At 47.8% G+C, this 12223-nt stretch overlaps 1 protein-coding gene across 1 annotated transcript in view; it reads left to right on the forward strand.

The window, feature by feature from the left end:
• LOC147104262 (uncharacterized) overlaps positions 1–12223 on the forward strand; it is a 270460-nt gene that overhangs the window by 237074 nt on the left and 21163 nt on the right. Inside the window, exon 19 of the mRNA XM_085962175.1 lies at positions 11539–11598. Within this exon, the coding sequence (XP_085818301.1) occupies positions 11539–11598 (60 nt within the window). The remainder of the gene's footprint in view (positions 1–11538; positions 11599–12223) is intronic.

A 12223-nucleotide genomic window follows, 5' to 3' on the forward strand; every position in this document is an offset into this window, starting at 1 on the left:
GCAGCGCCCCTAAAGGTGATTGCGGCGCTAAATCAGGCACTGCACGCTACTCTTAAGGCGCTAACCCGGCGGCGCAACCCAATTTCACGGCGGCGGGGCACAGCGAGGGTGCTGTCAATAATCACTTTCCCTGAGACACAGTGGCGCCGGCCAGCTCTTAAAGGGGCAGGTCAATTGGCATCACCAGACACACTCACTGCCTTGTAGGCCTTCAAAGCGGTGGGAGTCTACCTGTGGCGCACCAGCCTAGCAAGACATGGAAAGGGTGAGGCAGAGGGCGGAACGCCTCACTGATGGGGCATTGGATGCTTTGGTTGGCGCAGTGGAATCAAGACCAAGGAAGATGGTCGGAATGTGATTTATGTTTTGGACAGTCTCCCGGGTGTGAGCGGCAGTTATGTGTCAGTGTATTAGTTTTGCTTTCTGTTGCCATAGCTTTCTCATGTTTGAAGGAACCACATTTTGTGTAATGGAACACTTTCTTCATTTACAATGGCCATGCCTGCTATTTACATGCATCTTGCCCTTCACAGGCTTTGGGGTATCAGACCGGTTCCATTCCTATTCTTGGAATGGCAGCAAGCATTCCGTGAGAGGGGCCTAGAAGCTACTTCTGATCAGCCTCTGATGCGCAGCCTGAGAAGAGCCGCTCGCGTAGAAGTTCAGGCCAGCAGCCATCTTCTCAGCCGCCGACAGAGATGTCCTGCACCTTATCTGAGGCTGCAGATCTGGCTGAAGCAACTGGCACAGCTCAGTCACCACCTCCTTCCTAAAACGCAGCCTTCTGACACACTGCTCCTCCGGCATGGTCATGTAGGAAAACTGCTGTCGGATAACCCTGCCAGCGTAAGGTCTGTTGTGGCGACATCTGTTGGCCCTCCTCCATCTGGCCATGCCCGCCCCCCTCTCCCTGCGTCTCAGTGCCCTTTCCAGATGATTCAGCAGCAGGACATTCCCCTCCAATGCAGCCCCCATAATAAGTGCCCACAGGAAGGTTCCCCGTTGTCAAGGCTCACCAACAGCAAGGTGATGGTCAGAAGGCTGAAGATCGTCTGCCTGCGCTGTCTCAGTGGTCAAATGGCTCTCAGTGTGCAGCTCAGCAACTCTTTGTAGCTCTCGAGGAAGTTGTGATCCAAAAATGGCTGCCGCTTTTAAACCACACCAGTCCCCTTTAAATAACGCTCCTCCAGCCCGAGAGTGACTTGGTAAGGCCCAGGTAAGCTGTCACTATTAGCGTCAGGCGCTACGGAGGGGGGAGGTCACTGAATTTCCGGTCCGGGGCACCGAAAAGGCGTTGCACACTCAAATGACGTCATAATGAGCCTGCACCCATGAGCGGGTGCTAAGATTTAGCACTGGCGCTAAATGTATGCTCAATATGGGGCTAGGCGCCTTGCGCCCGCCCGGAAATTGGCTAGCCACTCACTTCTCGGCCTCTTTAGGCGTTAATCGGTGGTGCTATCAACCGAATTTCTCCCCCTATGTCTTTTTTCTTTCCCGAGTGCTTCTACGAGGTGCAACCCCTGTGGCTTCAGCAGAAGTAGAGGCAGGCTGTGACTGTTTAAACACTTTTGGCGGACGTCCTCTGGATTTTGGAGCCTGTGAGGACCCCGCCAAAGTCTGCTCCTCCTGCAATTGTGCAGGGGCAGACTCAGCCATCGGGATCCGAGGAAGCATGTCAGGCTCTGACTGAGGGGGAGGCAACGAGGGAGAAGTGGGAGCACTTTGAGAGGTGCCCCCATTTCCATGTCCAATCTCAGCATCACCCCTCTCATGGGCCACCCGCAGTTCCCTGCTACAGGAAACTTTCTTGTATCCGGCACTGACGGGACTGAGCTGGTGCCGTTAGATCAAAACTGCCGTATAATCCAGCCCTAATGTTAAAACATACAGAGCTTTTCAGCCCCGTGTGAATCAACAAACCCTGTTGCTTAGCAACAGCTTCAAAACAGTCGGCTGCAGCTGCAAGCGTCTCTAGCTGAAGCTGTTGCTTAGCTACAGACCTTGCAGAGCCTGACTGGGAAAAAAAAAGCAACTAGAAGTAAAAAAACTTATAGAAAATGGCTCCTGAATTTTGCCAGTAGATAGAGCTTTCCGGACTTTTAACCTCCGGTTAAATGAAAGTTTCCTGTAGCAAGGAGCTGGAGAGCACCTTGCTGCACAGCAGTGGGACAATGAGCGCCCAAGTCTACATTTATATCCCTCCTAGAGATGAGGTCTATGAGCGGCTGCCATCTGTTGTCCACACCAAGCATATGCTCGTGACTGGCGCATTTGCTGCTCCATGCAGGTGACCATCCTTTCCATGGAACAGCACATCGTCGCCATTGCCTGCTGTTGTGTATGTAATATGTGTGCTACTTTGAACCTATGGACAGGACTGCACTACTTGTTGGGCGTAGTGATACGCAGTACCACTCCTGGCCATAGGGGTATAAATAGTACTGTGGGTACTGATCCCCCTCAGTTCCCGCCTGTGGGCATGAAGTAAAGACCTACGTGTAGTCCCTACCTCCAACCAGTAAAGACCTGTTTGAGTTATACGTTTAAGTCTTTGTGTTAATTGTTCAATACAATACACATACTTAACACTGGCGACGAGTCGGTTCGAACCCTGCGGCAGTTATTCCACAGCGGCTTCATCCAAAGACAGGACGTTGAAGAGAGGTTCCAATCCTCAACACCCCACTGAAAACTGAAGGGCAGCAGAAATCCTGACAGCTTCCAGCGACTGGAAGCGACAGGCATTAGGACCCTGAAGCCTCCATCAACGACTGAAAACGGGAGGACAGAAGACATCCTGCAGCTTTTTCAACCTCGGTGGTGGGTAAGCCAAGCAGCGTTGGCTGCAAAGACAGGGCTGGGGGAAGTCGGAGGTAGAAGGGCGATCGATCGAAATCCCTGATAAGGGCCGCACTCGGGCTGGAAGGCGCAGCGTCGGCAGACACTGAGGGCGCGAGCGGGTAAGCCAGAGCCCGGGAGGGAGCGAGCAAGAGCCGCCGAGCGGGTGAGCCAGAGGCCGGGAGCCGCTTCAAGCGGGAGGCGCTTAGCGGGCCAGCGATCGCACCGGTGATAAGGGCTGAGAACCGTTTCGGGCGGGCGGCGCACCAGCGATCGCACAGGAGATAAGAGCCGCAGTCGGGCTGAAAGTCAGCGATGAGAAGCGCGGGAAAACCGCCATTGAAGTGGGCGGGGAGAGCGAGAAGCGCGGGAAAGCCGCCATTTTTCGCGGGAAAACCGCTGGGGAAGAAGGCAGAAGCGGGAAAACCGCCATTTTGTGGGCGGAGGACGACGGCAAGAGCGGGAAGCCGCCATCTTGGATAACAGTAAAAAAAAAATCTGAGAAATTGCAAATCTGATAAAGTACTACAATGCCTAAACACGGGAATATTAGCAACTTTGATAGTGACATCGAAGATTGGGCCATATATGTTGAACGAGTTAAAAATTATTGTAAGGCCAATAAAATTCGTGAGGCTGATAAAGCACTAACATTATTAAATTTAATGGGTGCGAAGACATACGGGCAATTGAAACACCTGTTATCACCAGATGAACCGGCGGATAAGACGTTCGATGAGATTGTTACTGTCCTGAAAGATCATCTAAACCCCACGCCGCTGATGCTAGCGGAACGATTTAAATTTTACGACAGAAGGCAGCTACAGCATGAAAGCAATGCTGATTATTTGCTGGAATTGCGTAAATTAGCGAAATATTGCCAGTTTGGAACGGGACTGACAGAGGCACTTCGAGACAAATTTGTGTGTGGTTTATTTAAACAGGATACACAAAAGCGACTGCTCGAGGAGAATGAGCTGACACTTGAGAAGGCAGTCACTATGGCAGCAGCACACGAAGCCGCAGCGAGAGGCACGGCAGTAATGCAGCTACGGTCACCGGAGCTCAGTGCACACAAATTGGGTGTGAGTTCTGGCAAATGTTATCGTTGTGGAAAGACAACGCATGATCAGAACCAGTGTTGGTTTAAAAACCAAGAATGTAGAACTTGTGGTAGGCTTGGACATATAGCTAGAGTATGCAGGTCAGGGAAGAAGACCAGCAACAAGAAGTCACCGCAAGGAAAATACGCAAAGGTACACAAGGTGACCGAACAGGAGTCCGATTCAGACGCTAGCAGTAATGAACTGGCTAGCTTAAGCTGTAATGAACTGGCTAGCTTAAGAGTACTCAACGCTGGTAAGGGTGCAGACCTCCAGACAATTTGGGTCACTCTTCAGATAGAAGGAGTCCAAGTAAAACTGGAATTGGACACTGGATCGGCATTGACGGTCATAAATAAGAAAGATTACGGAAAGTTATTCCAACATATTCCCCTACAGGATACGGGGATTATATTGAAAACATACACGGGGCAAAGAGTGTACCCCATCGGGAAAATAGAGGTTGCAGTGGTCCACAAGGGCGAAGACAGTCAAATAATGGACTTATATGTGATATCTGAAGGAGGTCCTCCACTACTAGGACGGGAGTGGATTAGGAAAATGAATATGGACTGGCATTTCCTACAAACAATAACGAGTGAGAACTCGGTGAAGATAGTCGGCCCAGACTCTGGAACGGATGATGGTAAGCCCAACTCAGGTGCAAAAGACAAAGTTTCAGCACAGAATTCCACTGAGCAACAACAACATAGTTTAACTGTGGATTCTGAGTCTGGCAAGTCTACTGATGTGCCCATTTCTGAGGGACACCGGGCTCGAACTCAACTCCATTTCAAACTACAACAGCAATTAGAACAAATGCTTCGCCGTTTTGAGCAAGAGTTGAATGCAACGAAAGAGTTCTTTGATATAGAGTTGGAGAATCTGGAAAGACAACAGAAGCAGCTGATGGAGAAAATGGAGCAGGAGCACACAAAACGTCTGATGTCAGAGGAGTTAACGGTCAGCCAACTCCTGCATATGCTGAAGGACAGGACTCTGAAATGGGAAAAACTTGAACATGAACTTCAATATTCAAACGAAAGGGGTTCGGAGCTCTCAAAGGTTATTGGAAGAGCTGAGGTGGCAACACAGACTGAGATGACTGCAACAGAGCAGCCCTTGGATGCCAAAAGTACGCTGACTCACGTCAACGTAGAACAACAGACCGCTGAAACAGCTGCTCCGGTAGAGGGATTGCATAGTCCGATCAATCAATCTCCAAAGGAAGTTGAAGTATTAAAATCACAAATGAGGTCACTAGTAAACGACTTGCTGAAAGCCCAGAAAAAGCTGGATGCAGAGGTACACATGAAGAAGTCTCTTCAGGAAAGATGTCTGGATTTGGAACAAGAGCTGGCTAACGTCCAGCTGGATATGGAGGAAATAGACGACCCTCTCACTGGTCTAGCTCAGGACGACACCGCATATTACGATGTCCTGTCCTGCCCAGCTTGTAACTTCGACTCCCAAAGTGCAGAAATCATGGAGGAGCACCAAAAGTCTACGGAACATCGGGAGAAGCTGGCTCTACGACGGAAACAGGAGGAAGAGAAGGAGGAACTGCGCATGCAGCTGGCAGCTGTGGCAGCTGACAATGGAGCCCAGAGAGTCTCCAAGAAGCAGAAAAGGAAAAGTAAAAACAGAAGATGACCCATCTGAACCATTATCACCTCTACCAGATCACACACGTGGTCCCTCCGAACGGAGCCAATTCAGTTCGGAAGTTCAAACTGTTAAATCCATGGAAGGACTATTGAATGAGTCACTCCAGCAACGTGAACCGACTACACCACAGAGATTGAATCTGTGAACTGTTTTCCGCAGAGACTGAATCTGTGATCTGTTTTGACATGAAGTTATCTATGTATCTATGTTATTCTGTTATGTAAACCTGAAGTTATATATGTATATATGTTATTACGTTATGTTAAATGGGGAGATGACTGTAAAGCTAGGAAGGGAGGAATGTTGTGTATGTAATATGTGTGCTACTTTGAACCTATGGACAGGACTGCACTACTTGTTGGGCGTAGTGATACGCAGTACCACTCCTGGCCATAGGGGTATAAATAGTACTGTGGGTACTGATCCCCCTCAGTTCCCGCCTGTGGGCATGAAGTAAAGACCTACGTGTAGTCCCTACCTCCAACCAGTAAAGACCTGTTTGAGTTATACGTTTAAGTCTTTGTGTTAATTGTTCAATACAATACACATACTTAACACCTGCGAAATGGTGTTGCTCATGTTCGAGATGGACTCCGCCATTCTCTGCACATTTGCATACATCACGGCTGCAAAAGCTGCCACAGCCTCATGCAATTGTTGCTGCTCCTCCAAGATCACCCTCTTTCTCGATGGCGTCCGAGGCACAGCATCTGCATGCAGTTGAGCGGAGCTTGGAGTGTCCTGCTTCCACCGGCGAGTCTCTACTGCTGTCCCTGTCAACACCATCTGCTGTTGCTCACTTGTGATGTGTAAGACACCAGGTGACAGCACTACTCTATTTCTCACAGGACCCACCAAGGTGTGCGTATCTGCGCTGGTGCTGGGTGTGCTTGGGTCTGCTGACGGTGCACCCTCAGAGGCTGGAGCTTCCTCTGAGGAGTTGTCTTCCTCCTCTGGCTGGACAGTAGGGGGGGCACTTGATGGACCTGTGGGAGAGTAAAGAGGTGAATTGAAAGTGTTATATTAACAATGGGTAATGTTACCATTATGCTGTATGCCATGTGGCTGTATGAGATGTAATTCTGTCACCAGGTTGCTGGGATGCCCCCCTCTCTCCGTCTCCCACTGCCAGCAGTTGTGCGACTCCAGAGATCTCCAGGGCCGCCTCCTCTGCTGAAGTCAATTGAATGAATATTGGAGGGCCAACTCCGGTTCTCTGCCTCACCCTATTATTGTGGGCTCTCTTCTCCTGCAAGGAGGGAAAGAAGAGAACTTTGAGTGAGAGTGATTGAATGAGTGTAAGGAATGGATGATCTACATCTGTGGAGGGTGATTATGAGAGAGCGGTGTGACATTGCCAAATGGCCTCCTTTAGTTGTCTTACTTGCTATGATTGCATTAGGATGAGGGTGAGTGTCAGGGTTGGTTAGTCAGATGGGGATGTAAGTATATGTACATAGACAGGAATGGGTGGACCTGCAAGGTAGGTTAGTGTGAGTAATGATGTGCAGGAGTAGGCTTGGGAAGGCAGAATGATGGGGTTGTGATGACAGGCACATCAGGATGTAGGTGAGTGAGGCAATGCACTCACCTTTCCTCACCTCATGAGATCACTGAATCTTTTGCTGCACTGGATCCACGTCCTCCTGATGACATCCCTGCTGCTGACCTCTGCGATCTCCAACCATGACCTTTTTGTGTCTTTGGGTGGTCTTTTGTGCCTATCACCAGGGAAGAGGACCTCCCTGCGTGCTCTTACTACCTGCACCAGAACATCAAGGGAGGCATTGTTAAATCTTGGTGCGGCCCTTTGCCTTTGTGCATCCATGACCCACACTTTTATCTGCTTTGTAACGCTACTCAGACCTTGAACACTCCTTCATCAACCTTCAAATGAGATGTGTGCAAGGCTGCTTTAACTATCGGCGTTGGAAACGAGTCATCGATAATGTCATGAGACCTGCTCCATTGAATTGGACCGAGAAACGTGCATGACTGGTTTAATTGGGGCCATTAAGTTAAAGTCGCACTGAAGAACGTGCTACTCACAGCACTGGGTTCCCGACGCGCTACGCACACACGCAACCTGACTCCAAGGTAAAGATTCCAGCCAGACAAGGTGGTGAAATGGGCAGAAAAATGCCAGATGGAGTGCAATGTGGAAAAGTGTGAAGTGATGCACTTTGGGAGGGCTAATATGGAGACTAAAATGCCACGATTTTGAAAAGTGTAAAGGAGCAGAAAGACCTTGGTGTCCACATACACAAATCCTTAAAGGTGGCAGGGCAAGTTGATAAGGTGATTAAAAAAGCATGTGGGTTACTTGGGGTTAAAAATAGAGGAATGGAATATAAAAGCAAAGAGACCATACTGGAACTTTGGGGGGGAAATTTGGTTGCTTTGCGCCTCCCATTAGTGCCCTAAGAGGACGCTAACGTGGTGCAAAGCAACTAGCGCCCGGGCGTGGTGCTGCCAACGCCTCCTGTGAATTTCAGCGGGAGGTTAGCGGTGGCAGTAACCATTAGCGCCCCGCGGTGCTGCACCGCTGGCGATTACATCAGTGCCGTGCACAGTGCCCTGCTCACTCCCCAGCCGCGATCTTCGGTAGCGCCCCCTGACTTACCACCAGACGCTATGTCCGACGGGGCCAGGGGAGCGTACCTGCGGTTAGGGCGGTGCTAATTAAAGGCGAGGTGCTGGGTGGCCATTTTTGTTGCTGGCCGCTTGCCAGAACTTGCCCCTGTTGTCGTCTCCAGCCTCCTGAGCAGCCCCCCCGCAGATTGCCAGCTGTGCTCCGTGAGCCTGGCACTCCTCTTGAGTGCCGAGCTTTTTTGCTGACACTCCGATCCCTGGTGGCCCAGCTGGGCCCCAGGTCGCGCTGTGCAAGGCTCCTCCCCTTTAAGAAGGGGAGTTGGGTCTGCAGTACCGCGGCACATAGCGCCGCGATATTCCCTCGCAACTGAAAGGATTCGCAAATTTCATGTCTCCCCTGAAGATTTACTTCTGGCTTATTGGAGAAACCCTGGCTGGACTGAGTTTAAAATCCAGGGCTTCAGGGCCCAACAAGATGGCTACGGTCAACTTCATGGCCAAGGCCTGCAAAGTTCAGGTTTGGACTGACAAAGAAGGAATGTTCCAGAAATTAGAAGGCAGACAGGCCTTCTGCATTTATGTATGAGAAGCAAACAGTGGCATTCGGGCCTCTGATTAAAACCCATCAAGGCCGTTTGCACAGATAATCAACGGGTAATAGCTGCATTCAGACCTTCGTTAGCTGACTTCAACACTTTGGAAACGATCAACGGAGCATTAAAACTGGAATGGCCCCATCACAAGACCAGTTACACAAAGGAAAACACTTATGGGACGTTTAAAAACCGATTAACCGGCCATCCAGGTGGATGGGCCCAGAACAGTTTCCTTTGTATAGACTTCAACATGTCCAGGTCAGACAAAGAAACAAGCTGATCTGGCAAGTGATAAGGGCTCCCAGAAAGGGGTATAAGTAGTCCCTCGGGAAGCCATCTCTCTCTCTCTCGATAGCAAAATACTGCAGATGCTGGAAATCCAAAATAACAACAGAAAATGCTGGAAAAACTCAGCAGGCCAGCCAACATCCGTGGAGAGAAATTAAAAGTCGACGTTTCAGGTGAACCCTTTTTCAAAACTGGAAAGGAAATAAAATAGAAGCCCTGCCTTCGATCTATTTTATTTCCTTTCCAGTTTTGAAAAATGGTTCACCCGAAACGTCGACTTTTAATTTCTCTTCATGAATGTTGCCTGGCCTGCTGAGTTTTTCCAGCATTTTCTGTTGTTATTTCTCTCTCTCTCTCGCCTGGACTCCGGTGCCCTGCCTTACCATCAAGAAGATCGATGATGAAGAGCCCGTCCAAGGGAAGCAGGATACCCGCAGTTACACTTTAAATCACTGGGGTATCTCTGCTCTGGGCGGTGAAAACCCTAAAGACATTGGCAGGCAACGGGGCACGGAGCAGGCGTTCTAACATCCGAGACTGGTGAGCATAAAGTTTCTGGCCCATCGCACGACAACTTAGATAGGTGTAAAGGGTGGGAGTTAAGGGGATTGCTAAAATTGTCATTTCAGTCATTTTCCCTCGATGTGTCTGTTTTCTCCTCCCCCGCTAAGTGTAATTGTGTTACATACATAGTGATTTTCTCTGTATAGTGTTTATTTTTCTCTATTTTTAATAAACATTGGTTTTCTTTGCACCAAACCACTGGTCTCGTTTTGTCTATATCGCTACTCGTAATAAGTCCGGTGTTCAGAACCAGAGGGGAAGCGATTTGAACCGCACGGGGCTGGAGCAGCTCAGATACGCCTGACTGGCCAGACACAAACCCCAAACCAAAATCCCCTACACAGCGCCCCAAGAGTGAGGCGGGGCGCTTCCAGCAGTGCCCCGCTTCCCTCTTGGGGCGCGATCGATGAATTTTGGTTGCGGAGGCGCTAACTTTTTTGGGGCACTGAAAGAAGTGCCCCGGCGAAGTTAGCGCCCCAAAGAGGGCGCCACTCAATTTTCCCCCTTTATAACTCACTGGTTAGGTCTCAGCTGGAGTATTGTGAACAACTCTGAGCACCACATATCAGGAAAGCGTACAGAGAAGGTTCACCAGGGACTTCAGTTGTGAGGGGAGGTTGGAAAAGTTAGAAAAGTGTTCTCCTTGGAAGAGAGAAGGTTAAGAGGTGACCTAATAGAGGTTATCAAGATGATGAGAGGTTTTGATAGAGTAGATGGAGAAAAATTATTCCCTCTGGCAAGTGAGTCAGTAACTAGAGGTCATAGATTCAAAATCATTGGCAAAAAATCTAGAGGGGAGATGCGGAGAATTATTTTCACTCATAGAGAGTTGTCGGGATCTGGAACACTCTACCTGAAAAGTGGTGGAAGCTGTTTCCATAAATAATTTTAAAAAGGACTTGGACATGTACTTGAGGATAAGGAACTTACAGGGTTACGGAAAAAAAGCAGGGATATGGGACTAAGCATGACTGTTCTTTCAAAGAATCAGCATAGGCACGACGAGCTAAATGGCCTCCTTTTGTGCTGTAAGTTTCTCTGATTCTATGATATATCTGTTGATGTTCGTGTGCAATTTGGTTGCCACATTGCAACAGTAATTGTACTTCAAAAAAGTAAGTCTTTGGCTGTGAAGCTCTTTCCAACATCCTGAGATTGTGAAAGGTGCTATATAATCGTACTTGTTCTTATGTGTTGGTCAGTATAGTATGTGTAGAGTTCTTGAGTTTCACAAGAAAACTCCCATTTTTTTCACCTCAGGTCATTCTTTTTTTTATCAATTTTCAAATAATTTTTTGTCACTTCTTTTAGTGTGCATTAACATCTGGTTAAAGATCATTGTCTGGAATTTCTGCAGCGGTGTTCCCGATCTCCTGTAGTAGCTTCAGTTGAAGATCAGTGGAACCCCTGGAGAATTGGATAAACAGCTAAAAATAGACGTTGACACCGTTTCTCCAGAGTTTCCACTGATGTTACAGCAGAAGACTGAGAGAACCCGACTGAAATTCTTCCCCATCCCAGTTTTCTACGGATTTACACTGGATTAGAACGGAAAATACTGGCTTCCCAGAAACTCGTACTTTGTTTTCCAGCTCTGAATTTAATTTCCTTCTTATTCTAAAGTGCTGTCAATTTTACTAAATCCAGAGCACATGGAAAGAAATTGGAAGAGAATACGCTAGGAATGTATACTGATGACATGGACGCTGTTATTTCATAATTTTCTTTGCTTTTCAATCAACCGTTGCCTTTTATATTTTTTGTTCCAATTTTTACACACTTTTGAAAAGTCCAAAATAAAAATGGGAACAATTTTCAAAAATAAAACAACAAAAGGTAAACCTATAAATATCAATTAATGCAAGTTGTTGTACTTTATGTTTCAGATAAGGAAGCAGGTCAGAGAAAGGGTTCTTTGCAGAAAAAATCTTTGGCTTCAACAACAGGTATATTAACAATATTGTTAATTTCATTTCATTAAAATATCATTATCTGGTTTCTATCTTTTGTTGTTTCTATGCAATTTGGCTGCCACATTACAACAGTGATTACACTTCAAAAAAGTAAGGAATTGGCTGTGAAGCGCTTTGTGACCTCCTCAGGTCATGAAAGGCGCTATATAATCATATACTTGTTTGTATCTGTTCGTCGGTATAGTATGTGTAGAGTTCTTCAGTTTCACATTTCACTCCCATTTTTTCACCTCAGGTCATATGTTTTTTTTCCAATTTCCAACTAATTTTTTTGTCACATTTTTTAGTGTTCATTAGCATCTGGTTAAAGACCATTGCCTGGAATTTCTGCGGCGGTGCTCCCGATCTCCTGCAGTAACTTTAGCTGAAGATCAGTGGAACCCCTTGGGAACTGGCATAAACAGCCAAAAAAAGCTCAACGCCATGCACTGCCACATGCATGCTCTCAACCTCTCTCTTCAGCAGAAATTCCTTCATAGCTAAAAATTGCCATTGACCCCGTTTCTCCAGGGTTTCCGCTGAAGTTCTGGCAGAAGGTTTGGAGAAATTCTTCACCCCATCCCAGTTTTCTACTCTATTTATCTGGCTTTAAACTGAA

The sequence above is a fragment of the Somniosus microcephalus genome, chromosome 19 (genome assembly GCF_052327205.1).
Source record: "Somniosus microcephalus isolate GS21.2 chromosome 19, FLI_Smic_1.0, whole genome shotgun sequence".
In the NCBI taxonomy this organism is placed as follows: Eukaryota; Metazoa; Chordata; class Chondrichthyes; order Squaliformes; family Somniosidae; genus Somniosus; species Somniosus microcephalus.